General features: G+C 41.0%; 5 protein-coding genes across 7 annotated transcripts in view; 2 read left to right on the top strand and 3 right to left on the bottom strand.

Annotated features, from left to right (window-relative positions):
• The window catches only part of LOC101480866 (uncharacterized), a 4,556-nt gene extending 704 nt beyond the window's left edge, over nt 1–3,852 (bottom strand). Inside the window, exons 1-6 of the mRNA XM_076886630.1 lie at nt 3,424–3,852; nt 3,175–3,289; nt 1,927–2,036; nt 704–803; nt 411–532; nt 1–299 (exon numbers count right to left, since the gene is read on the bottom strand). The exon at nt 1–299 is cut by the window's left edge and continues 704 nt beyond it. Of these exons, the coding sequence (XP_076742745.1) occupies nt 190–299; nt 411–532; nt 704–803; nt 1,927–2,036; nt 3,175–3,289; nt 3,424–3,514 (648 nt within the window). The 5' untranslated portion in view covers nt 3,515–3,852 and the 3' untranslated portion in view covers nt 1–189. The remainder of the gene's footprint in view (nt 300–410; nt 533–703; nt 804–1,926; nt 2,037–3,174; nt 3,290–3,423) is intronic.
• Nucleotides 3,853–4,076: 224 nt separating this feature from the next.
• On the top strand, nt 4,077–6,074 carry rpl28 (ribosomal protein L28). 3 transcript variants are annotated; one of them, XM_076886631.1, is made up of 5 exons: nt 4,077–4,120; nt 4,594–4,681; nt 5,190–5,313; nt 5,712–5,830; nt 5,936–6,074. In XM_076886631.1, the coding sequence occupies exons 2-5, from the start codon at nt 4,601–4,603 to the stop codon at nt 6,023–6,025; spliced, it is 414 nt and encodes a 137-aa protein (XP_076742746.1). In that variant the 5' UTR covers nt 4,077–4,120; nt 4,594–4,600; the 3' UTR covers nt 6,026–6,074. The 3 variants fall into 3 exon arrangements, with proteins under 3 accessions (XP_076742746.1, XP_012774217.1, XP_004549814.1); XM_012918763.2 differs by having other exon boundaries at nt 4,099–4,151; XM_004549757.4 differs by lacking the exon at nt 4,077–4,120 and adding an exon at nt 4,123–4,203.
• An 86-nt stretch (nt 6,075–6,160) lies between these two features.
• Nucleotides 6,161–8,437, top strand: LOC143412436 (uncharacterized). The gene is made up of 3 exons (XM_076886632.1): nt 6,161–7,040; nt 7,635–7,703; nt 7,893–8,437. The coding sequence occupies exons 1-3, from the start codon at nt 6,860–6,862 to the stop codon at nt 8,042–8,044; spliced, it is 402 nt and encodes a 133-aa protein (XP_076742747.1). The 5' UTR covers nt 6,161–6,859; the 3' UTR covers nt 8,045–8,437.
• Nucleotides 8,438–9,481: 1,044 nt separating this feature from the next.
• Nucleotides 9,482–12,449, bottom strand: pdcl (phosducin-like). Its single transcript, XM_076886629.1, has 4 exons — nt 12,325–12,449; nt 11,337–11,524; nt 10,897–11,078; nt 9,482–10,486 (listed from the first exon to the last, which is right to left on the bottom strand). The coding sequence occupies exons 2-4, from the start codon at nt 11,509–11,511 to the stop codon at nt 9,923–9,925; spliced, it is 921 nt and encodes a 306-aa protein (XP_076742744.1). The 5' UTR covers nt 11,512–11,524; nt 12,325–12,449; the 3' UTR covers nt 9,482–9,922.
• Nucleotides 12,450–13,398: 949 nt separating this feature from the next.
• On the bottom strand, nt 13,399–26,031 carry LOC101479420 (prostaglandin G/H synthase 1). The gene is made up of 11 exons (XM_004549752.4): nt 25,801–26,031; nt 25,617–25,700; nt 20,217–20,333; nt 18,572–18,712; nt 18,334–18,477; nt 17,667–17,848; nt 17,333–17,416; nt 16,163–16,409; nt 15,241–15,527; nt 14,877–15,024; nt 13,399–14,178 (listed from the first exon to the last, which is right to left on the bottom strand). Exons 1-11 carry the CDS (start codon nt 25,805–25,807, stop codon nt 13,817–13,819), a joined length of 1,803 nt encoding a protein of 600 aa, XP_004549809.3. The 5' UTR covers nt 25,808–26,031; the 3' UTR covers nt 13,399–13,816.
• Between the last annotated feature and the right edge of the window lie 179 nt (nt 26,032–26,210).

Here is a 26,210-nt window from a genome sequence, read left to right as displayed (position 1 = left end):
TTTGTGTATTTTCGGCTGGTCCACTAAAACTTTGTCATTGGTCCTCAGAAAAGTCCATGTAAAATAATAAAGGCATACTGTAAAATAGGCAACTTGTATACCCTCCAGATCTCCTTGAAGGACGTATTACTTCAAAGATATTGATTTATTTCTTTGCTTTTGCTGGAGCAAAAAAGAAAAAAGAAAAGCTCAGTTTAAAGTATCCAGTGCTGCTTGTGCTTTATGAACAGCAATCTGGAGCATTGTGTGGTCACTGAGCAGCTGCTGGAGTGTAGCTGGGTCCATTTCTAGCAGCATACCTACAAGGATGTAGGAGTGTTATCAGTATTTCAACATCATCAACAAGAACTCTCCAGAGAGAAAAAACAAAATACTGATTAATCACAAAAGTATTTACAGGTTAACGTCACCTGTAATATCATTTGCATGGAGTGGATCCATCTCCACCACCAGCGAGAAGAGCTTCTCTCCGAAACGCTCTGTGTCATCCAGCTCTGAGGTGTCGCTCACATCAGTCTCCTCCATATTCTGCCTGAAGTGAAGCGATTATTACAATTTTTCATTAACAATTGATTAGATTTCCACTCCTATCTTATTAAAGCTGCCCTGATACTGGTCTGCAAAGCAGGCTACAATTTAAAAAAAAAAAATCACATTTCTGAACAAGCCCATATGTAAAAATATTCTACAAAAAACAACATACTCTTTCAGCGTCTTCATGGCGAGGTGCACTTGTTCCTCTAGTAGACTGGGATCTGAAAGAAGCTTTAAGATGGCATCTTTGTGCTGCTCGAGAAGCATTCCTATGGAGGAAAAGTGCATTAAATATCCATTTATCCATGCATTTTCTACCTCTTATCCTGCATGCAGCAGCCCAAGCAGAGAAGCCCTTTGTCTCCCCCAGCCACCTCCTTTAGCTCCTCCTGGGGGACAGTGAGGCCTTCCCCAAGGCCAGCCAAGAGACATCTTCTCTGCTGTATGTCAAGAGTTGACTCAGGAGGCCTCCTCCCGGTAGGAAATACCTGGAACACCTCACCCAGGAGGCACCCAGGGGGACTGCCACCTTAATGCAGTAGCTAAGCACACTGATCTGGGGTGAGGGGCCAGACATAGAGAAATTCACATGAACCCTAAACAAGATTGAGGAATCAAGGGACAAGTTTATCCTGCCCAGGATGTGGTTGCTGCTTCCAGCCCTGCAGCCAGGACTGTGGACAGATCTTGAGAGTGACTGCGTGGTCACCAGGCCGCACCGCATGGGGCACGGCCGGGCACTGAAGAGGTGACACAGGCCCACCCTCCTATAGGGTCACCATCCCACTGGAGGTATCGTATAACACTGGGTGCTATGCGTGTCGGGCACCAACCAGAAACGCCCCCTCCGGTCTGATCCCCAGCTGCTGAGGCTGACTATCAGAATTAAATGTTGATGCAGTAAATGTAAATATCCATCCACTAAAATAGAACAAAACTATGTTGAAATACCAGCTCTTTCAGATTAACATGGGTTTATTTATTGGCACAAAAATATACAGCTGAGAATGTTTTTCAGGATCTAACAACATAATTTGATCATACGTTTAAAATGAGGGGGAAAATGAATTACTATCTTCTTATGAAGATTAGCAAGAATAAAAGTGTCCACTCATTCCCTTCTTTAGTAAAAGAATCATTGAAATTTACTTAAAAATATAAAACATGAAACAGAGTGTGTGAGACAGAAAGCAGAACTAAAGAGGCAACGATTTTAAAGGGTTTATTTGAAATAAGCTGAACATGTAGTTTAATTTATATTAGAAGTCACCAAAAAGGTTAGCATACAACTGTTTGACCAAGCCTGCATTAAAATTTACTCATTTGGAGCTTTGTTTCAAGGTGAAATCTCACACACATATTATGGGTTGTTTATTGAGACATTTTACTTGCCTGTGATTTTCTGTGAGTGGCCTGTGTTGTAAACATCCACCAGCTCAAATAGCTGCTCCCCCAGAGAGTCAGAAGACACTGACACATCATCCTCATCCTTACATACCTGACTGTAAAGAAAGACATGAGAATACACTCGCTGAAATGTTTTGACATTCAGATAAATCCCATGTGTGTTACTGTTATTTACTCCAAAGGTAAAGCTCTCCTGTGGCCTATGTAAAAGAAAGAAAGGTCACAATGCCTCTTAGGAGTGCCGGCACATCTTGTTTTGAAACTGTCTTTGTCAGGTCTTATGATACAGATTTAATTCACCAGGTGTTTAGGGCAGGGGTGAGCAATTCCAGGCCTCGAGGGCCGGTGTCCTGCAGGTTTTAGATCTCACCTTGGGTCAACACACCTGAATCACATGATTAGTTCGTTACCAGGCCTCTGAAGAACTTCAGGACATGTTGAGGAGCTAATTTAGCCAATTAAATCAGCTGTGTTAGGTTCAAAAAACCTAAAACCTGCAGGGACACCGGTCCTTGAGGCCTGGAGTTGCCCACCCCTGGTTTGGGGTTTACCATTAACCTAAGCCAAGGCCTATAGAGGTGAACTGCCATTTTTGCTTGTGGTGTCTCTTTTCTGTGGATGCTGGTAATTTTCTATTTAAGTTTTTTTGTGTTATTCTGGCCTTTGTCCCCCTTGAAAAGTCCAGCCTTGTCATCTCCTCTTATTCCTCACCTGGGATCATTTTACTCCCATTTGGACCTTTGACTCATAACAATGTCATGCTTAAAAATCTGACACATACACAAAATGGACAAAAAACTGGGCTGACCAGAAGCCACATTACACCTACAGGAGCAGCTCAGTCATGGAAACTCATACCAGAAAGCTCCTGTTGCACAGGTTTTATGCTGATGTTAATGTGAAAGGAGGTTTGGGGTTCTGCAGAGCATTGGCACTTTTTATGCCCTGTTTGCATTACCGCTCAATGTTGTGGCTTTGCTCCGCTTTGCAATAACACTATTTACAGTCGATCTAGAGAGGGAAAAATATTACAAACTGACCTTTTGCAATAGCGACATACTATTACAGCACCACAATCAACTTCAGTGATCCCTTTAGAATGACCCATTCTTTCACAAAAGTTTCTAAAGGTGACTGAATGGCAGTACTCAGTACTTTTGTCCATATAGTGTAACTTACAAATTATTTTCTTTTTAAAAAATAACACTCTAAAACTACTGGCCATTTCTGTACCTGGGTTCCTGTGCCACCTGCAGGGCTCTCAGGGCTTTCTCCACAGCTGCGGTCAGCATGGCATCATCCTGCAACATCTGAGTCAACACAGGACCTGGCAGCTCCAGTAACATGCCTGTAACACAGATCAAGCTAGACTTCAGGGCCAAGTTACAGCTTCACTTGCAAGTATTAAAACAAAACGACAAAAACATATATATATATATATAATGTCATTAAACAAAAACTGAGGTACGCAGGTCCCCTAACCTGTGAGTTTTCCAGCATCCTCTTTGTGTTTGGAGGAAATCAGAGAGTACAGCTGCTCCCCAAGTGTCTCCAGATCTTCTTCTTCTTCCATGTTTGACTCTTCATCACAAGACCCTGACTTTACCTGCCATGCTAGAGCAGGCCGTGACCTTTAACTTATCAGGTTTTGACCTCAGATACATTTCTTGTTCACATCTTTCAATCACAGCAGCATAACGAAAACATCCACGAAATAAATCAAAATCGGCGTCCAGAAGTTGCGATTTTGTCTACAATCGCTCTCTTATTCGCCCTGCCTTTGCTCCTCGTTGGCTCGAGTTTGGAGCTAACATAACACTAATCGGTTTGGCGTTAAAACAGCTGATTATTATGTGTAAAATTTCAGGCGGGTGCCTGTAAACACCAGGCGCACATTAATGACGTGGACATACTTACTACGCTGAACGTATTCCTCCGCTCTTTCTATAAATAACTAGTACTAAACAAAATTACATTCAGTATTCAATACAGCATCAAATGCGTTAATAAAATGTACATATATATATATTAATTATTAGCTATATGTCATATAATTCAATAAAATATGGCTTTTGTCCCAAAATGCAATTTAAAAAGGTAGATGGGTGTGCGTAAGAATCTCAGCGAGAGGTTCCGTAAAGCGGTTTCCGCTCTCTCCGGTCCTTTCCTCCGCTAAAAGGTAACGTGGTCGCTTCGGTGGCTAAAAGCTGGTGATTAAAGTACATTTGTTTTCTTTCCCTAGTTGTTTTTGTGTTAATAAATGTAGGTATTATTCTTATGTTTGTTGTTATACACCTTGTGCGACAATAAATGTCCCTGTTGTATGTAGAAATGGAAAGATTAATCTTGTAAGCACCTCGCTCTGGTTAGGCCTCATCGTGCTCCTTCGGTTCCCCGGCCTGAACAGTGGCGCTAATGCTAGCAACCGCAGCTCTCTGTGTTTTCTGTACAGTCCTAACAGAATAGTAAAGTCTACGGTTCGCTATATTAGATGTTTGCCGTCTCATCGTTTCCCGTGTTAGTCCGTTCAAGTTGTGACGCTAAGCTAACACGTTTAGCTAATGTCAGAAAATGCATGCAAACATGTTAGACGCCTGTCAGGGTTTTTCGTCTTCCAGATTTTCAAGAAAAAACTTTCCCTCTTTTACACAGGTTCACCATGTCGTCCCATTTGCAGTGGATGGTCATCAGGAACTGCTCCAGCTTCCTCATCAAGAGGAACGGACAGACCTACAGCACTGTGAGTACAAAACCTGCTCTGAAGAACCTGACCAAACGTGCGATTACGCACCCAGAAAGTTTGCTTTAGTACTGAAACTGGGTTTGAGCAGTGATGTACAGTGTGGTATGGTAGGGACACAAATAACTTAGACTTAAAACACGGATCCCAGGCTTTGTACATTACCTTAACATACTAACAAAACATTGCAAGACAATCTGCTGTTAGTGTTTGAGAATTGCATATTAGCTGAGCTGACAGGATATGCCACATAGGCTTGGACTGTATCTGTGTTTGTGACATAATTCTGGCTAAAGATGTGAGATTAGTTGAAGGTGGCACTGGAAATGCTAGTTGGCTAGCATCCGTAAATATTTATATTGCTGAAGATCAAATTGTTGAGATTTTTAAATGTCCTGGTAATGTTTATTAAAATATACCGCATTACCTCCCTAGCCTAACAGCAGGATCAGGCAAGATAATTAAATAAATGCATGCCAGTGATCTGAATGTCTTTGTTTTGTGACAGGAGCCCAACAACCTGAAGGCCAGGAACTCTTTCCGCTTCAATGGGTTGGTGCACAAGAAGACTGTAGGTGTGCAGCCTGCAGCCGACGGCAAGGGTGTCGTCGTGGTGCTGAAGAAGCGTGCAGGTAAATGAGTAATGCTGGTTCATTAACGTTTGAGTAATAGTATTGTCCAGACTCAGACTGGACAAACGATCCTCTCTTCAGTAACTTTAAGGAGTATTTGAACACAAATATTTCAAATGCTCCTTATGCATCAGGTAGCAGCAACGTTTGTCATCTATGGATGCCTAATGAATTTCCATTAATGGGAGGGGGGGGGGAAGGAAGTTGTTAAAATTTATAACTAGATACATTATTTTGTGTTGTACAGTGAGATATGACAAGGATGACAACTGCAGAAGTATTAGATTCTGCCTATTGTGTATATCACAGTATACAGAAATGTGGTTTTCTTCTTGGAAAATCCATATTTTTGGATCATTGGATACATTGGATGCTCATTTTGTTCTCTTGATGCACAGGCCAGAACAAACCTGCCAACTCCTATGTCAAGGTCACCATCAACAAGAATTCCCGTGCCACCCTCAACAGCTTGAGGCACATCATTCGCAAGAACAAATACAGGAAGGACCTGCGTATGGTGAGCTTAATCTGTGGTTTTGGGGAGGCTGAAACTTTAAATAGCTGGCATTTTTGTTTGTGTCAAAGTTTAAGAACAACATTTACGTCTCATTTGTTTCCCCAGGCTGCCCTGCGTCGTGCCAGCGCTATCCTGAAGAGCCAGAAGCCTGTTGTGGTCAAAAAGAAGCGCACCAGGGCTGCCAAGACCGCATAAACTCATTCACATGATAAATAAATAAAAGGGTTTTTGTTTGGAAAAAACACTACAGTGTCCTGAGTCTTCAATTTTGAGCATGAGCTTCTTTAGATCAGTGATCTGCGCAGGTATCCGATGTGGTTATATTTTTAAAGCAGTGTTTGTGTCTGAGGAATTGATGCACATAAATGGATGTTTTTCTTCCCCACAATAATTTGTTTTTTCTCAAGTGATAATTCACTTCCACGGGTCCGAAAACAGTCCTGATGAGCTGTGTAGATGTATGGAAGCAGAAAAAAAGTTACATGTTACTTTTGACAGGTGTGCAGTTTCCTTGTGACGGCCATTAGTTTTGTCACAACTACAAATGTGGCAGTAAGTGGAAAATGGGCGAGTAAGACTGATTATCCAAGTTTCTGCCCATACATGACAGGCTTTAGCTTTAGATGCTGCTGCTACTGAGAGTTTACTTAAAAGCTACAATTGTGATTTTTAGATTGAAATTTGTTTCCAGTGTTTTGTATGTTAATGAATAGGGAGTACCTCCTCCCGAACTCCCTCCCCTGATGATCCGTTGTTATCATAGATCGTATTTGTATTTGAGGACGATCACACTGAAGCAATCTGCTTCTGCTACTGCACTTAGTGATACGGAAACATTGGATTGATTTAAAAGCAGCCCACTGGCAGCTTTCCACCCATGGCTTTGGAAAGAAAGAACCATTGTCACTCCCACCCCTGCCGTGTTTAAGCTGACAATATCTGCACCGACCATTTATTCCTGTCTTCACCTGTGACAAGGATCGCTGGGTTACTGTGAAGATGTGACAGAAGCTTTGTGCTGCAGTCGCTATGAGGACACTAAGGCTTTTGCTGGTAACCCTGACGCTGCTGGTGCTGGAAAGTCAGGGTTTTGAACTGCAGGATACGATCCATGCGCTGATAGAGGAGAACATCCACCTCCATGACCAGCTGGAGAACCTCACCAAGGCCCTCAGAGAGCTCAAACGGATGCTGTGGCTTCACTCAAATGGTACAGAGTCCTCTTTATGTTATCTGTAAATACAGGTGGGCAGGCTGAGCTTGGTTTTGGTTTTTAATAAAAATAACTCAAAACGATGATGGTTAAGATGAAATAATAAAACGTTCCTTTGAGGAATTTATGTTCTTTAAATGAAAAATCCATAGTGCAAGAAAATAATTCAAATGGGAAATAAAATCTTCACGTTTGTGTGTTTAATTCTGATCCTTTTCTTTGTTACAAAAGTCTTTTTTTATATCTTTAGTGTCTCCTACTCCATTTTTCACTGCACATATTCTTGTACACAAAAACAACATCTTTGAGCTGAAATGAGAGACAATTGCACAGAAGCTGATTTTGAGACAGTGTATGGGGATGAAATGTTGGCGTCCAAGGTCAAAACGGCTTTTCCCCTTTCATTTACTCCTGTTCTGTATGTTTTAATCCTCTCCCGGCTCTTTGTGTTAACTCGTGCACTCTCTGCATACACATTAGCACTTCAGGGCTCGATTAGGATGCAGGATGTTTTGCATTTTTTTTTCATATAGTCTGTGCTGTTCGCAGAATAAAAGATATTAACAGAGCAATTCTCTGTTTTTGATACAGACCCAGATCATCACCATGAACATCATGATGAAGATGTCCAGCATCTGTGGGACGAATGGTCAGAACATGGTGTGTATGTCTGCAGCTGGCTGAAACTACTCCCGTGACTTCACAGAGCTGTGCTCACTGCATTAGTTTGCATTGATTTCATGGCTGTGTGGACAGCAGAGGGTTAATGAGTTGCACTTTGGGATAAACCAGCTGCCTAATGCACACCCCAGCTGACAAAGTGTGACAGAATTTCTCCTTTCCTGGCAGGTATCAGTGCAGAAACCCACCTCCTGCTGGAAAACACCTTTTGTGGGCATGGCCTGCATGGCTCAGCAGCTCCTCTCCACGGTCACGGAGCACACCTCATACGCCTGCTGATGCTGCTGCAGCTGCTGCTGATAATGATGAGATGCTTGTAGGCTGCAGCGGTCTGATGTCAGAAAAGTTGAGTCAACTCCTCATGGCCGCTGCAGGCTGTATTGTGCAATTTAATATGGTTGAACAGCGAGTGTCGATGCCACCGCTCTTCCTGTTCAGAGGAATTATTGAGCCGACAAGATTTGAAGAGTTGACCTGTCAATCCTGTGTACAAATCACCTCTGGGGAGGATTCACTGGAGCGAAAAGTTCATGTGGGTGTAGAAAGCAGACTGAGAGCAGGTTAAACACAGGGAGTTGCCTTACTTTTTAGCCATTTATTGTATTAATGAAATACAATAAATGTTTATAACTAAGCTGAACTCAGAAAGTTGGTTTTTGTAACTCTAAATGGAAATGCTGTGAACTTTACTGAAAAATAAAGCTAACTGCTAATTTTTTGTGTTTGCCTGAGTACAGCTAAAGCCACTTTACCTGCTATAAAATGAAACAATAATTCTTTCCAATTTAAAAAAAACTAAGTAATGAAATAGAAATAATTACTGAAATATCAATGAATTTATTTGAAAAGATGTAATAGATTATTTCCAATTTGAAATAGTTAATTACTGAAATGTGTAATTTATTATTTATTTACTTATTTAATTCATTTTGGCACTCTTGGCCCTCCAGTTTCAACAACACTAGTTATCACTCAGGTGTTTTCACCTTAAACACTTCTACCCCAACGCTTTACGTTGTTCACCAGTTCCTGTTTTAAAAACAATAAAATGTTAAAGCAGCCAAAGTCGTTCTTCAGTTGAACCACTTGGCAGTCATCTTGAAACGCCTCCAGGCACTTTTCTTTTACGCAATATGTAAATATCACCAGCACATTGGTAATTATTATTGCAATCACCTGATTACCTGTTTTTAAAAAATAAAATAGTTTGTTTACCTCTTTGCAAGTTCTGCTCCATCACAAGCTTGATAGAGGACTTTTAGAATTCATTTAGTTCAGGACACTTTTAGTGCCACCCCTTCTTTTTATATAAGAAAGCACATCGAATTTAAATTCCTCACATAAAACATCCTGAATAATCAGGTCCCATCTTATCTTAAAGACCTCCCATGATGCAATGAGTGTTTCTTCTTCACTCACCTCTAATCGTTAGTTTTTACTAACCTCTGGCCCTCTTCCACAGTGTTTCTTTCATCCCGTCTCCCTCCCCTCACCCACTTGCAGCAGATGGCTGATTCAACCTGAGCCTGGAGGTTTCTTCCTGTTGAAAGGGAGTTTTTCCTTCCCACTGTCACCAAGTGATCGCTCATAACTGCTTGTTGGGGCTTGTCCTTCTAACATTGCAGGGTCTTTAACTTACAATATAAAGGCAGATTTTGGCACTACAAAAGTACAACTGAATTAAACTGAATAATGTTGATGATGCAGTTTAAACTTTACACAGATTCCAGCAAATAAAAAGACAACAAAATACCAAGTCCAAACACTTTACACTTTATTGTCCTGACTATTTGATATGGTGGAGCACATATAAAAGTTAGAAAATTAACTAATAGTTAGTTTGGCCCAAAGGTTTTCTATTCTACACAGTGAAGCACATGAATACACGGCAATGTGGTTTAACACAATAAATAGGTAAAGTTGTCAGCTCAAACAAAACGTAAAACATCTACAGTATTCTGAAACCCTCTGATAATGATATTTACACTCATCAAATAACTCATATTTACTATGGAATGATAGGATGAAATGCACTAAGTTGTGGTGTCTGCACTCACTTTTGGTTCTGCTTTAATGCTGGTTGTGTGTGGCTGCGTGAGTGGTGAGGTGTCAGTCAAGGCTCGCTCTGTTGCTACAGAGGGGCCACATCTGTGTACACAGTTTTCCCAAGCATATCATACATGTTAGAAGCTATGGCTCTAGTCTATATCAAGGTCAGAGTCCTCGTCGCTCACAGTGCTCTGTATGATGGCTCCGTTGCGAACCATCTTTGGGATGACGGGAGGCTTTTCGGGCAGCAAGCCGTACTCCCGCAGCAGGGCCTCCAGGTCTACGGCAAAGAAGTCTTCCCCGAGCTGATCTGTGAGCCGCACAAAGTTGCCGATCAGGTCCCCGGCTTTGTAAACGAGCAGAGCAGGCAGAGCGCTGTCTCTGAACAGTGCGCTGGTGCTGATGGCTGAGCTGCGCACGCTGCAGAACTTGACCAGCGGGTATTCCTGAGCTAGACACATCAGGCTGCCGCTCATGGCCTCGCAGCCCGGGACGTCCGGCTCGTAGATGTGGATCATGACCAGGGTGCTTTTGTCCTCTTTGTCTAAAGCCTCTAAGAACTCCTCCCCACTGTTTAGCTCGTAGACCTGCTCAAAACGCTTGCCGCGGCACAGCTGGCGCCGCATCTCTTCGATGCGCTGCATGCGGTAATGCTGGAGGAATTCTTCATCATCCTCTTCTTCCTGAAGCATGTTGTACTCCTGCATGGTCATCTGTGAAGCAGACAGGAATGAACACACAAAATCAGACGAGTGTGTGCAACACAATTCACACTTCTTTGTATTCTTTGAATATGAATCTACAGCCAGGAGAGAGTGGACTATGGACAAAAACTGGAATAAACTAGACCGAGTTTTATTCATTAAAGAAAAAAAGAAAAAGCATCTTGAGCCTATTGAGTATATGATGTATGTTGTTTGTTCCATCCACAAATACAATCAATGGTGCAGAGTCTAGAAAATAGAAGTTTTTTTGTTTTACCATGTTCACGCTGTCCTTGATAATCAGCTCTTTGCCTACATTCACCCCAGGAGGGATGCCACTGATCAGCAACAATAGGTCTGAGCTAAACGAGGGTTTTCAGAGGTCTTTCATGTGTCTTCTGTTAGTCTGATTTACTTACTTTGCCTTGGATTTTTTCCTGAAGTGCCTTCTGTTTCTCTTGGTCCTTTTCCTGGTCAAGGTTAGAGCGGCATGTCATCGACAGCTTCTTGATCAGTCTTTCCATCTCCTTCTTCTGCTCTTGTTTCTGCTCCACCTCAAGCTGCTTGTACTTCCTCCAGTCATTGATCACACCCTTGGGCCCTGACACAGAACAGCCACTGTTACCATAACACACTCTATATTCTTATGACACAGATGAAAGATCGATTAAAGTCAAACACAAGGATGGCTTAAAAATGAGGGAAGCTCCAAGGATTTTTTAAAAAAAAAGTTTCTGACATTTTTATTTGTCAAAAATAACCAGATAATTTATTTAGATGTCATTTTGGGCTGCTGCCTTGTGACAAGGGATCAATTTTTTTTTCTTTCCTGTGAATGCACTACATCTGTTTGTACAACCTGTGTTCACAGCACTTCCATCTGCGCTGTAGTCTATCTCGGGTTCCGTGACTTCAGCATCCCTAATGGTCTTGTTCTCCCCATCCTCATCATCATTGTCGCTGCCTTCATCCTCACTGCTGCTGTAGTAATACTGCAGCTTCTCTCCCAGGATCTTGTCATCCAGAGTAGTCATGATGACGGCTCGCCTGTGGGAAGCAGTATGAACTAGTTTAATAATGAATAATAAGCACACAATACAACGACTCCGAGATATTAAAGACTTCTAACCTCACTGATAAAAATCTGGATAAATCGGATAAAAAACGCGTTCATTGCTTAATAGTCCAGTATAGTGCTGTATAATCCAGACAGATAAACACAGCTAGAAAAGGCTTATGTACATAAAGTGGGCCACACACTATACATAGCTTAGAGTAAGTGTGCCAGTTTATTAAACTTAAGCTAAGAGGCCTTTTGTGATGCACCGATCCGTAAGTAAGAGAGCCGGTGTGTACAGATGGGCAGACGGGGAGAGAGACATTCCTCACACTGCCCTCTTACTTATGACAGCATACACAATATGAGGCATGAATCGGGACTGTGCTGCTTTATTATTGTCCCAGAACAGCAGCTGACAGCGAAGATAACAGCTAACGAGAGTTGATCTGAGAGCCTCTGCCGATGTTGAGACAGATAGCTCAACCATTTACATTCACTATTGCTGTTGTTTCAGTACATGTGCCGTACTGAAAAGAAAATGGCGACAATCCAATTAGCTTGTTTATGTAAGAAGGACGCGGGCCGAACAGCTGGTGGGCTGGGTGTTTGTAGAAAGTAAGGTGGTTAGCATTAGCTACGTGAGTTAGCTACTTCTCCTATGCTGACTTCCTGGGAGTCCGCGGCAGCCATTACCCGAGATTGTGTTAAAACGAAGCCGACTCCTACATCATATATTGCATTAAAACGACACAATACATCCACTACTTGTAACCACCCGGCTTCTTACCTCAATTTAATAACCGGCTCGCTGGCTGCCCGAGCTTAATCCACTAGTTCAGCCGCCTCAAGCCGCTCTTCCACACAAACGTGATGCCTTCAGGGTTCACTGACGTGTCTTAATAATGATTCGTGGGTAAAGAGAATCGGAATGAAGTCGAAACTGCAGCCAGTTTAAACTGCATCCTGTCTGTTATGTAGACACACTGAAACTCACCTCTCCGATAATTGTAACGAAACAATTTTACTTTCTATAGCTTTGCAAACAATTGCAGCACGCGAGTATTTAATTTACTTATAAGCTTAAAAATGACGTAATCAAGCAGTAGAAGATCCGAACTGCTTTCTAAATAGTTAGTTATGATACTGTTTCCATCCAAACTAATATGTCAACCCACTGTGGTGACACTGTAATATTTAGTTTTGACTTTATTGTGAGTTTGGACTTTACCGAGGGCGCCTAAAGACAACACATGAGGTGCGGGAAGTTGCTGGAAGATAAACTATGCAACTCCCTATTTCACCACTAGAGGGCATAAAGAGTGCTGCTATGGCTTCTACAATCAGTGCCAAGCTAAATATTTTGACTTTATCATTCCTTCTTCCTTTTAAATATTTTTCACAAAAGCTGTCTGAAATCAGTGAAAAGATACGGGTTTGCATTCCCATGTTTATATAAACGATTACACAATGCAAATCATCTGAAAAGACTAATAGCAGGTACATACAGACTGTATATGTGGTTTTTCCGGACATATATAATCCCATATGTATGTATGCAGAAGTGCATGTAGCAAGAACACATGTTTTAAACTATGAAGCAAGGGCAATTTAGTTATATGTGTATTTTAAACCACGCTGTGCACCCTGGTTATTAAAAAAAAAGAAAAGAAAGAAAGAAAAAAAGAAAACTTGCAGTTACATAGCACTGGGCAGGTCTCTCTCATCAGCTATCATTGGTGTTCAACTTTAAGCCAAAGAATACACTGGTTTTATGAGATGCAGTGGGTGAGTAATGTGGGTGGGGTACAAACAGTCATGAGAGATAATGATCATTGGGTCGTAAATAATGTTGAAGCCTGAGTACGTTTGAATGAATGGGCAGTTTTATTTCAGTCTTTATGCTGAGCTGCAATGAGATCTTTCAAAATAATTCTGCAGACAGTACAAACGTTTACTGATGGACAGTGCGAACAGGTATTGTGATCATTTCAGTCTTCGGACACAAGTTTTATTGACAAAAAAACATGTTTATTCTTCATGTATTTGTGTTCAAGTGTATGAGACAGTGAGCAAAATAAAGGAAAAGGCATATTTGATTTCATTCTGAGCTCTTGATTCCTGTGTGACTCTCCAGTGCTGTTCAAGCAAGCATTACTGATGTTTTCCAAGCAAACATCTGTAACACTAATTTTTTAAAATTGTTTTATTTAGCAGCCGCCTCTTTTACCTTCATATAATGATCTTATAAAAACAAAACAACCTTCTGATGTCTGCAAAGGTTATAGCTCATCAGTCTGCGCTCTGTCACCTTCTCGCCCGTGTTCTTGCTTCTCTTCTGCTGGTACTCTAAATGACACGTAAGGACACGTTCTGGTGTTTTGACACACCAGCTTCTTGAGTGTGGCAGAGTTTACTATTTCAAAGCCCACCTTTCCTCCAAAGGTGCTGGGCTTCCAGTATTCCGGAGAGCATATAGGGTTTCCCAGGAGGCCTTTAAGGGAGAAGGGGGCACCCATCTCCACCATGCTTTCTCCAAATATGGCCCCCGCTCGTGTTTTCTCCAACAACAAGCCGGGGTAAAATTCCAGTGCGTCAATGTCATCGTAGAGCTCTTCGAGGTCTCGTGCTATCTCCTCATTATCTGCAAAAAGTGACCAAATATGTCAAATAGGATGTTTATGAAGCAGGTCATCGACATCATTACAGTACAGATTTTTACAGATAATATTTGCAGGTTTTAAACCAATACTGCTGTAAGGCTGGCAGATCAGTTCAGCACATTAGTTTTGACAGGGAGGTTTTCTACAGAGCTCCTCCAATAGAGTGAGACACACTGCTGTGAAATTTCATGACCAGGTGATGAAGCCTTCCCCCGGCTTTGATTTTATTTTGTAGGCCTACTGCTGCTTCTTCAAGGGGTCCAATCAGCAGCTACTGAATTCACTGACTATGGCTTAAAACACCTCTTTCGTGGATTTTCAGGCTTTATGAACTATCACAGTCTTTCTCCATCTTCATCACGGAGTCACTGGAGTTGTAAGCTCTTTGAAAATCTCTCTATGTCAGGGAGCTGCATGATGTAAATCGGCACATGACTGTTTAAGGTGGACACTCAGTGGAGTTCGTGACATGTAAATAGAGATTCTGATGCAAATGCATCCCCTCGCTACCCTTCAGAGGACAGCAGTGGGAAGAAAATAACTTTGACAAAACCAGTGCTTTAAAAATTGCTCCAAAAAGAGAGCAGATGCCATTAATTCCAGGAGTGTCCGTCCAGCTGTTTGCGTGGACTTCTAAAATTTGTGCCATGTGAGCTAGACACAGAATCATTTGCCTTACCGGTGAATTCCCTGAATGACGTGTATGGCGTGAGGTTAAAGCGCTTCCTGTACTGGTTGAAAGACTGGAGGCGAAGTTCACGGGACTCCTTGATGGTCTCAATGGCTACTTTGGTGACCATCGCATTGATGTTGTGCCCACCGCCAATCTGTGGGTCAACGGTGGGAGAAGTAAGTAACCAATATGGAGTGACCTCAGTCAAAAGACATCCTGTGAGAAGTTAGGTACAAAGTGGCTTTGTGCAACACTTCAGTTGCTGATGGTTACAAAGCGAGTTATAAAACACAGACGTCCAAACAACTCTAACTTGTAAAAATGCACCATAACTGTGTGTTACAATTACACAACATGTGCCGTTTGCTACCTGCCCAACAATTTGCCTGGAGAAGGAATCCACGAGGGCCTCCACACCGTAGTGCGTCAGAACAGACGTGTTGAAGAGAAACTGTTCGTATGACAGCTCGTCCCCATTTATTAAGAAGCTGTCGGGCATCAAAGGGTGCCAGTGGTAGAGCTGGCTGAACTCCAGAGCGATACGGTTGCCGTACTGGAAGGGAGAGCCGAACAGCAGGGTGGGATCGAACTTGAGTTGAAGCAGGTATCCGCTGAGGTGCTGCACGTAATCTTCTATCACGATTCGTATGGTCTCGCCTTCGAGAAGCAAAGGGATTAAAGAAAAATGCACCAAGCAGACAGTGGCTCGACCTCAAGTTAAACAAACAAAGTTTACCAAAAAAACAATACATAATTAAATGCAATAGTTTAGTGTAAAGAACAGGCTCTGGCTACACCTGTGCGGAATTCAGTGGTTGCTTAAGGCAAAAGACTGCTTGTTATTTCCCCAAATGATCACCACAGCAGATGTTTTTCAATTAGGCACAGATTTTATGCCAGATGTTATTCCTGATGCAACCTTCACATTTATCTTGACTTGAGACCAGTACTAGAAGTACACCATCTTATGACCCACTTGAGGCTGGGTTTGAGTCTGTTCCCGACATCAAACTGAGGCTCTTTCCTGTGTAAGGCAAACGTATTAACCACTACACCTCGCAGATGCTGGTAAGGAGCAAGTCTGGCTCAAACTTTCAAAAAAGAAAAAAAAAGAAGTCATTTTTAAACCAAATTTAGTATAAAATCCAACATGTTTTGCTAAATTTTATTTAAACTAGTTAACTTGTTATTAGAAAAAGCAGTGAACTGTCACATGTCCTAGCCACTTGCACTAAACACTTGAAGTCTGCAATGCCAGGCTCACTGTTCCTTTTGAACTGTGTCTAACTCACCGATAATAATGAGCCGTGTGGTCTGGAAAAGCTGCTCATCGTCCCAGGTGGGATGCTCCGCTTTCAATATATCACAGACTCGGTTGTGCTCCCTCAGCCACAGCGTGGCGTACATTCCCAAACCAGGGAGAAGTCCATAGACTTCCTGACCGATAGCCATCTGAGCCTCAGCGGGGACTCCGGGAGGGTAGCTCATTCTAACAGATGCATCAGCGACACTGGGAGGGTACATCTCTCCATCAATTAACTGACCGGACAGAAAAAGAAAGAATGATGATACAAGTCACTGTCATCTGTAATTCACAATGTTAATGAAGATCAAGTATTTCATTTTAAAAAGAACTGCAGAACTGACAGTTGCGCTTCTAAATCAACATGTACACTCACTGGCTGCTTCATTAACTACACCCTGCTAGTACCAGGTTGGACCAATAGAACCAACAGAAGATGGGTACACTGAGGTGATAAAGGGATGAACATACACAGCAACAATACTCAGGTAGGCTGTGGTGTTGAAATGATGCTCAGTTGGTTCTAAGTGGCCCAAAGTTTGCCAAGAAAAATATCCCTCACACCAGCAGCAGCCGTCGATACAAGCCAGGATCTGTCCATGTTTTCACAAAGCCTTGCTCTGAAATTGAGCACTCTTCTATTACTCAATTTTGGTGAGCCCACACGAACTGCAGGCATCCAAAACAAACAACCACGCCACGTTCAAAATGACTTACACCACCTTTTGCCCCCACCCTGATGCTCTCTTTGAACTTCAGCAGTTCAACATGTTGTTACAAACCGGGTTGAACACAAAAGGAGATGCACACAAATTCCACTTAAAAACATATTTATCTTAAATGAGGGAAACAAGGAGAGAACTTCAGCTAACCGTGGTGTGTGTAATCAGTACAATCAGTACAGTGCAATTGAGCTCGGAGGGTTTTTATCGAGCAGCACCACTGATTGGATGCAAGCTACTCCACTTCTCTGACATCTGCTGATGAGCCCTGCCACACAACGGGCTGAAATGAAAGCAGGCTGAAGTCGATTATCACGATGTCGGATGTCTGCAAGCAGTGATTGCAGCTATGTGATTGGCTGATTAGATCACTTAAGGGGCAGTTGAACAGGCGTCCCTAATAAAGCAGTCAGATATAAGTCTGCAAATGACTTTACCTGATATTTCAGCTTTCCATCTTTGAGAAGCCTGAGGTTTAGCTGACGATCCAGGCTGTCTCCATAAATGTGTCCTGCGTCCACCTGTTTGAGTTGCAGGAGAGAACGAAAAAAAGCATCAGAGGTGTAATTGTAAAAAGCCGCTGCTACTTCATCTGGAGTTACCCTCCAACTTCCACCAACCTCCAGCTTCATAATGTAAATTATACTGCTGAAATTTAACAAAAAGACAGAATCAAGACTAGAAGTTTCCCTCTGCTCTTATGCTATATATATAACACTAACTCCTTAATAAAGCTAATGTGCTGCACACCAAAGATCAGGATGGACTGACCCCGTGGCCGACAGCCTTAGTGAAGCCGAGGCCCATGCGATTGAAGGTCTTAAAGAACTGGTGGGTGAAGTGCTGCGCGAAGAAGGCGAACATGAGGCTGGTGCGCTGGGGATCGGGTCGGAACGTCCTTCTCTTCAGAAGCCTCTCAACCAACATCTCAGGGTCAGGTAGCCCAGCCTTGCCTGAAGAGAAACACCACAGCATCACGCACCATACCGGGGGGGAAAAACACAGATACACCCGACTCAAGCCATAATACTGAAGCTCTGACACAGCTGACATGTTAAACTGCACTTCTGCGCAGTCCAAGGTCAAGATATGGATAAAAGCAATCCTTAAACTACACTCTTTGCATAAAAATGTGGATTTAAATTTGGAACTATGTGAGCTTACATTTGATGCCAGCATTTGTTGTCAGATGTTTAAATTTATACTCTTAATCAACAGAATCATCAACCATCATTTGACAAAGCACATTTAAATGAGCAATAGCAGACACTGGCCTCTTGGGGGCAGTATAACAAAAAATAACAAGGGATTCTAAACCATGACTAGCAAAGTTTGATTCATGTTGAGTCATGTTTCAGTCCGCTTGTTGGGTGTCGATTTGGTATTCAATTTCTATCACACTCCCCTAATTACAAAATGTGGCTCCTTGGAAGCTAACCTTTCACCCCCAAAGGTGTGGGACAGTCCTTTGGCACCGGAGGCAGAAGTCGAGTGTAGTAGCTCAGATTATAGTAGGATTCCCAGCTGAGGTAGTCATACTTGGAGTTGAAGGTTGGAGGGCTGGGAATTAAGTTTGACCTCACTGTTGGTACAAAAAAACAGATGTATTAGATACACAGAACGTGTAAAAAACATCCAGAATGAATTTCTCTACAATAAGTTTGCTGACTCTGGACCTGTTAACACCAGCCGCATGAGGACGTCCCGCAGGAAAGTGTGGTTGATGATGTCCCAGAGCCAGTGGAAGTGGGTGAGAATGTAGTGCACCACACCTGGGTTGGGCCTGAAAAACTGACGCACTCGGGTCCAAAGCTCGGCTGGAATGGCAGAACATCACGAGACACGGTCTTGTTATTACTGGAAGTCATGGCAACTGGGGATCTGGAAATCTACTCTAAATAACAAAGTCGTTATGTCATTATGGAGCAGAACACTTGGCAGGCATGGTCTTGCTTTTAAAACCAGGATCAAGACTTCTGAATTGCCACCCACACCTCTGGAGTCGGTGGATTACTGAATGACGTGAAATATAATGGCAGTTCTGTCTCATTATCAGCCTCCCTCGGGGCCCCAAAAACTCCAAGTTTACTGCGTCAGCTGGTTTTGCTGTAACACCTTAAAAATGTGCTTATGTTTAAACCAAAACATCAACATGAGAATCTTATTATGTGGTTTTAGGGCTACTCCACCAAAAATCTAGGGTTAATGACTTTGATTTTGATTACATCCACTACGGATTTGTAGATGTAATCAAATCCACACTATGCACCAAAGTAGGGTTGCGGTAGCATTAAAGTACAGAAGCAGCACAAATTACTGGGGTTTGGCTCATTTTTGCTACTCTATCAGGTTAACCCAAGCCTAAGAATAATTATATGACATATGATGAGTAAAATGCTCATCTCAAGGCTTCAGAATGGGACTTCACATACAAATGGCTAATCTGAAGGTTGAAGGTTCGATCTCCGGCTGCTCCAGTCTGCCAAATATTGTTGGGCAGGATACTAACCCCAAGTTGTTTTCCGATGCATCCATCAGAGTGTGAATGTGTGGTAGAGTATAGTACAGTCCATTTACCTTTAAACGATAACAAACTGAACACATTGTGAAAAAGGCTTAACACGAGCTGGAGAAAGCAGGACAATACAAGTTTTTGTGTCATACCACAGGCTTCTGATTTTATCAAAAGTGTATTATTAACAGGACAAATAAGTATTGGTGTATCATATTCCTATATATTCCTACTTGTTACAAAAAAACCCTGAAAAAAGAAAGAGTGTAATTCCCAAAAATGTGAAACTGTTCCTTTCACTTGGCTGGTAGCTCCATAAAGACGTCATAATATTTTCTTTGGAGCTACATGAGCAATATGTGTGTCTATTCTGCGTTACACAACAAGTGAAAACATTGGTCTACATGTAACTCCTTTTCCTGTCCAATACTCCTTTCCTTCCTTTTCTTTCCTACTCCTGCTCCTATTGTCTTTTTCTTTCCATGTACAATCAAAGCAGTGATTAACTGTTATTACACTCAGTGTGCGAATGTCTGCCAAATACATAACAAATGACTGGGAACTACAGCATGTGAGGGTTCTTTGTTAATCCAGCTGCTCTCTTCTTGGCACTTCCCCACGCTCCTTCAATTTTCCCAAATACTTGTCTAGACAGACGTTTTAACGCTGACAGCCTGGGGCTATGAAATTAAACCTTTTTTTTTTCAAAACCCTTTGGTTTTATGTTAAGTTAAATAGTTGAAATTCCTAAAAGGTACAGCAATAAAAGAGGATATGAGCACCACTCTCACAGAGGAAAACTGACTTACGGACTGTGCAGTTTTCTCCGTAGTAGCCGGTACGAGTGCAGTCACACTCATACTTGTCCTGACCGTACCGGACGCACACACCCCAGTGCTGACAGGGGAAGGAACAGCATGGATTGACTGTGGAAAATAAAGAGAAAAGAAAACTCATGTGAAGATCATTTGGAAATACTTGAACGTCAGGTAGGCCGATTATATATGAAGCGGTGGCATGGAAATAAACTGAAAGAGAGATCAAATATTGAAGCGGCACCGGCACTTCCTGTGGTATTCCATGCAAAACCATCTGCCTTCGAGCAAGTTCAGACCGCTATTTGAAAATGCCCACGCAAAGAAAAGGAAAAGAATAAAAGAAAGCCTTAGAGCCAGACATGAAATCAGAGACAGATGGAATCTTAGACTGCACTACTGGAAACATGCTTTTATTAAAAAAATACCTCTGCAGATTAGGCAAGGTGAACAAGTTCTTGCTCCAAGCGCAACTTTTGTTCTTTACAGGAATTTTGTATTAATCACTGACACAATGTGAGAAAAAAGGCACCAGGTGTCACATCAACATAAATGTGACAGTCTTGGAAATTTGCTCTATACAGCACTAATCGTTGCTCAGGAAAGCATTCTGGAGAAGACCCACATAACTGGGTACCAAGTTTATTGTTGGAGTACTATTGCACATTTTACTCGAACATAAAGCGTTACACTGTTACCTCCGCCGAGGAGGTTATGCTTTTGGTAGCGTTTTGAGTTTTGGATAAAAGAAGTCTTAAATGAGTTCTGATAAAACTTTGTAAATGTGTAGAGCGCGCTCATGTTAACAATTTCTTACTGCCATTGTTTATATTGACCACATATAGGCAACGCGTTGGGAATGATGTATATGAGGATTATTACAGTTTTTATTCAAACATTTTGTCACATTTGACCTCAGATCTCACTTTTACATTTAGATATTTAAAGAAAGTTCAAGAGAAGGAGAATGAGCTGTCTTTTCACTCAGAAATATACAAGTTTCTCATGTCCAGTTATTTATAAATCATTATCTATTATCCATTACCTACTAACATATGTTAGTAACCATATGTTAAAAAAGAACAAAGAAATCAGAATGAATGAAATTAAAAGTAAATAGAGAGTCAGCTGCCCTGGTGGAGGTTTGTGCTCTCAAAGTGATTCTTGTACTTCTTTAACATGCAAGTTTGACCTTTGGGAAATATGCTCATTCGTACTTTGGCTAATAGACAGCTGAGTTGTTCTGTTCTGTTCTTCCCTGGCAGGTGTGTGTACATGGACAGTTGATTGTACCATGGATGCTTAGCTGTTCTTATTAAACTCCTTTGTAGTAAAATGAAGCTGGCACATGCAGTTTGATGGTAAACTATTTTCCACACATAGTCTGGATTACAGCCTCTAGTGACCCCTTGCGTGAATTTCCTGGGAAGAACTCAGTTTCAGAGCTTTCTGTTTCACGGCTGACACTCAGTTTGGCCAGAGCCACCACAACCAGCTGCTTTTTATACACAAGATTCTGTTTTGATTTAACATTACTTTTAACATTTAAAGTACTTATTGCTTGTCCCCTTGCAATCAGAAATCAATTCTTAATCAACCAATCATACAACTCATAGACTTATATATGAGATGAATGGAGGGTGTTAAATGTGAAGCCCGTGTACAAGTTTGTTAAACCTGCATCGTTTTTAACAGCCAGCAGCGGCTTTTCCTTTGGTTTCTTCCCATCTACCCAAAGAGTGCATAATGTGCTCCATTAGAAAGGATTCCTATGATAACAGATAATTTTCATTTTCATTTATTTATTTATTTCACACTTGGTCAACAGTTTCCACAGTTAGTTCTTTCAAACAAACCAACTACACTTTCTGTCAGTAAAGCACTGCAACCATGTGTGAAAAGGAGCAGGCAGAAGAATATATTCTTATTAAACCCTGCCCCCTATCTACAATCCAACTTATATTGCAAGTGGGCACCAAAAGTCAAGGAACAAACTAACATTAACACTTATTTCCAGTCCTAACTCAAACCAAACAACAAATTTACAATCAGAATATACCACTCCACATAGTAACAAGGAGAAAAGATAAGTAAATAAAATAAATGAAACAAAAAATAATGGATCCTTTTACTCCAATTTCATTCACATTCTTCATATTGAGTTATCGTTTTAGACATGTAACACTTTTTAAAACAATGTAAATTTATACAACTCTTTAAATTATAATGAAGAGAGTTCCACAGTTGTATACCCCTAACCGTTGGACTCATTAATCTTTGTGTAGTCCTAGCTAGCTGATGCTTAAAATAAAATTTCCTTCTGCTATCTTCTCCCCCCGAACACGTTAAAAATACTCTTTGTAACTTAGAAGGCAAAATATTACTTTTAGCCTTAAACATAATTAATAGTGTCTATAGTTTGACTAAATCTCCTAATTTTAATAATTTTGATTTTATAAATAATTTATTTGTATGTTCTCTATATTTAACGTTATGAATCATTCGTATCACTTTCTTCTGTAATAAGTTTAGAGGTTTTATAGTATTCTCATATGTATTTCCCCAAACTTCGACACAGTAACTAAAGTATTGAAAAACAATGAGAAATATAAAATGCGCATTGTTTTTTGGTCTAATAAATCTTTTACATTTCCCAAAATATAAATGTTTTTAACCATCTTCTTTCTAATATACTCAATATGTGATTTCCACGTCAAATTTTCATCTATTACACCCAAAAAGCGAAATTCAGTAACTCTTTCAATCAATTCTGCATTAATGGACATAATGACTTCTTCCTCCTTTACACGATTGCCATATATCATGAATTTCGTTTTTGTCAGATTCAAAGATAATTTATTTACATCAAACCATTTTTTAAATCTTAACATCTCAGAAGTCATAATTTCAACCAAATCTGTCAAATTCTCTCCAGAGCAATAAAAATTTGTGTCATCTGCAAATAAAATAAAATGTAACCTTTTTGATACTTCACAGATATCATTAATATATAAATTAAAAAGTTTAGGTCCTAAAATAGAACCTTGAGGAACCCCACATACAATCTTCAATCTTTCAGAGGTATTGCCGAGATAATGTACATATTTTCTAAATAACTCCTTAACCAAGTCAATGCCACACCTCTCACACCATAATTATACAATTTAGAAATCAAAATAAAATGTTGTAACGTGTCAAAAGCTTTTTTTAAATCAACGAATACCCCAACTGTGTATTTATTATTATGGGTTGCAGATGAAATATCTTCAATGAAAGTCAACAATGCTAATGCCGTTGATCTATTTTTACAAAATCCAAATTGATTTTCATTTATTAGTTGGTTTTTTCAATAAAACTATCAAGTCTTGCGCAAAAAGTTTTTCAAGCACTTTTGAAAACTGTGACAAAATTAAGAGACACTGGCCTATAGTTGTTAAAACTATGCTTATCTCCTGATTTATATAAGGGTATCACTTTTGCCACTTTCATTCGATCAGGAAATACTCCTGATTATAACGAGAGATTAAAAATATAGCATAGAGGAATACTTATACAGTCTAAAGTCTTTTTAATTATAACCATGTCTATACCATCACAGTCAGTAGATTTTTTATTTCTAAAATTTTCTACAATTGCTACTTTTTCTTTTATGGTAATATCAGCTAAGAATATAGAATTAACCACTCTACTTTCTCCTTTCCAAACTTCATATTCTGGGTCGTCATTTTTTCTAATTAAATTTGCTAAAGTAGGTCCAACATTTACAAAAAAGGAATTAAATTCGTTTGCTACTTCAGTCTTATTATCGACAACTTGATTATTCTTAATAAAATAAATACACCGATCTGAGGGTGTGTTCTTGTTACCCAATACTTCTTTAAAAATATTCCAAATGCCCTCAATATTATTCTTGTTTTCCTGAAAAAGTTTATTATAATAGTCTTTCTTGGCTTTCCTCAATATTAATACCAACTTATTTTTATAAACTTTATTCTTAGTTCCCTGTGTTATATAGTCCCTATATAAATTATTCTTCTTTTTACACGCATTTGCAAGACCCTTAGTTATCCAAGGTTTCAAATAAAAGATAATCGTACACTTCTTTACAAGTTTAATAAACCAGTGTGGGAAAAACCATCCGCATGAAAAGACCTTTGTTCTCGGACACACACAGAGAAGCAGAGTGAGGAGGAGGTGGGTGGTGCTGGTGGGGGAGGTGGGTGTTGGTGGGGGATGGCGTCTAAACTACTGACGCGCAAGTTTCTGCATGCAAGTTCCGGGTGAGAGTAAATCCTGTTAATTTACATTATGATGACAGATAAGGCCGGCCAGGCATTCTTTCTCTCCAAGATCCATACACTGATAACCACAATTACATAACTCATTAGATCAGTTCTTGGTACAGGGTTTCATTTATGCATTTTATTGGAACTGCAAGATAAACAACACATCCAAGCTCTTCTGAGTAAAAACAGTGCGGCATGGAACACTTCCTCGTGCACATGTGGATTCATGTCTCTCCAAGCCACCTCCTGGCCTCGATCCTCCACACTTAACAAATGTGTAACTACATCTGACAGCTGTGTAAACTGCATACACACTGCCTGAGAGGTCAGAAGAAGTTCAAATCTCTCTCGTTCTCAAATCTCTCACACACATCTTTTATCTTGCATAGACCTTCCAAAAAGCACTATTAAATTCAATGTAGACATAAATCACCAGGAGTGAGTTAGTCTATGGAGAAAGTTTTCTCCTGTGACTAGACATAAATCTCTGTGCGCGAGTCTTCCGTTGGAGACAATGAGCGTAAATATGTCATCCTGAAAAAATGTCATTCTGAAAAGGGCGGTGCTCAAAAGGTGGAGTCGGCATGAAAAATAAGTTAGAGCTGATCATGCTGCATTACGTGTGTAAGACATGAGAGATGGAAAAAGTGCCCACATGGGCCAGGCAGGAAATGCCTGGTCTCCTCAAGGGTCTTCAAAACGTATATCCAAGCACTTTGACAAATGATCCCGTGCTCAGTGTTGAAATCCTACCTTATATAGAAAAACATTAAGAAATACTCAGCCTGCACTTGAATTTAAATTAAAAGGAGTTCCAACAGCAGGCCTCCTTACTCGCGAATAATCTTTTCCTTAGTCTTCCAGCGGATGATGTCATGTTACTGTACCAGTGCCTGTCTTTATTATCGGGGTTAAACGAATGTGTAGCTGCTGGCAGCTTCACTCACATCACTCAGAAAAAAGCCCTGATATCAACCAGTGTTAGTCAAAACACAGACTGCGTGTGTTTCTTGCTGCAGACTTTGCAGTTATTAAAGCAGCAAATGTTCCAAATAACAGGTAATGCTATAAGTCAGAGCATCAAACCCCACCAGTCCTCTTTACCTACCTGTGCTCGAGGTAACGTCATCACCCCGACACGCAGGCTCCCGCAGCAGCAACAAAAGCGCACAGGCTGATCCTAGGACAGAGGCTTCCCCACATGATTAAAAGTCAGTCAGTTTCGTGTCCAGCAGCTGAAACATCAAATCACCGAGCAGCACCTCTACGTAAAGGGCTCGATCTCTACTTACCTCTCATTCCAGCAGGAGTTTTTCATACCAACTCATGCAACGGGTGGGAAGGTGCAGGGATCCAGATTTTGCAGGTAAACACAGGATCAGGAGTATGGAGACGATCCGGGTGTTGGGTCAGCGTGAAAGAGAAGCAAAACCAGCTATCCAACAGGTTACTCCTGTGTGTGAGCACAGCCAAGCTGCACTGCGCCTTTATGGCCCCCGGAGAGGGGAGAGAAAGAGCGACGGTGACTTGGAGCCAAGTGCGGGTTTCCCCGCTCTTTACCGCCTACTACTGGTGATCAGTGGCCCTACTTCCTAAATACTGCCTAACTTTCTATTGCCATGTTCACTGTTTTAAGGTCTTCTAAGATTGTAAAGCCTTGTAAATCATGGAGCTAAATAGTTTTAGACGCTGTAATCGTTTC

The sequence above is a fragment of the Maylandia zebra genome, linkage group LG7, assembly GCF_041146795.1.
Source record: "Maylandia zebra isolate NMK-2024a linkage group LG7, Mzebra_GT3a, whole genome shotgun sequence".
NCBI classification, from domain to species: domain Eukaryota; kingdom Metazoa; phylum Chordata; class Actinopteri; order Cichliformes; family Cichlidae; genus Maylandia; species Maylandia zebra.
This window is presented reverse-complemented; position numbering and strand designations above follow the sequence as displayed.

What these genes read in the sequence shown, in the direction of transcription:
- rpl28 (XM_004549757.4), top strand. An exon ending in ACGGACAGACCTACAGCACT is followed by an intron (nt 4,682 to 5,189) that starts GTGAGTACAAAA and finishes GTTTTGTGACAG; the next exon opens with GAGCCCAACAACCTGAAGGC. An exon ending in ACAGGAAGGACCTGCGTATG is followed by an intron (nt 5,831 to 5,935) that starts GTGAGCTTAATC and finishes TTGTTTCCCCAG; the next exon opens with GCTGCCCTGCGTCGTGCCAG.
- LOC143412436 (XM_076886632.1), top strand. Translation starts at nt 6,860, where the DNA reads ATGAGGACACTAAGGCTTTTGCTGGTAACCCTGACGCTGCTGGTGCTG. An exon ending in GCTGTGGCTTCACTCAAATG is followed by an intron (nt 7,041 to 7,634) that starts GTACAGAGTCCT and finishes TTTTTGATACAG; the next exon opens with ACCCAGATCATCACCATGAA. An exon ending in GGACGAATGGTCAGAACATG is followed by an intron (nt 7,704 to 7,892) that starts GTGTGTATGTCT and finishes CTTTCCTGGCAG; the next exon opens with GTATCAGTGCAGAAACCCAC.
- pdcl (XM_076886629.1), bottom strand. Translation starts at nt 11,511, where the DNA reads ATGACTACTCTGGATGACAAGATCCTGGGAGAGAAGCTGCAGTATTAC. An exon ending in TGGAAGTGCTGTGAACACAG is followed by an intron (nt 11,079 to 11,336) that starts GTTGTACAAACA and finishes GTTCTGTGTCAG; the next exon opens with GGCCCAAGGGTGTGATCAAT. An exon ending in AGGAAAAAATCCAAGGCAAA is followed by an intron (nt 10,487 to 10,896) that starts GTAAGTAAATCA and finishes TCTGCTTCACAG; the next exon opens with ATGACCATGCAGGAGTACAA.
- LOC101479420 (XM_004549752.4), bottom strand. An exon ending in CATGCGGCTGGTGTTAACAG is followed by an intron (nt 18,478 to 18,571) that starts GTCCAGAGTCAG and finishes TTGTACCAACAG; the next exon opens with TGAGGTCAAACTTAATTCCC. An exon ending in GTCATTCAGGGAATTCACCG is followed by an intron (nt 14,179 to 14,876) that starts GTAAGGCAAATG and finishes CACTTTTTGCAG; the next exon opens with ATAATGAGGAGATAGCACGA.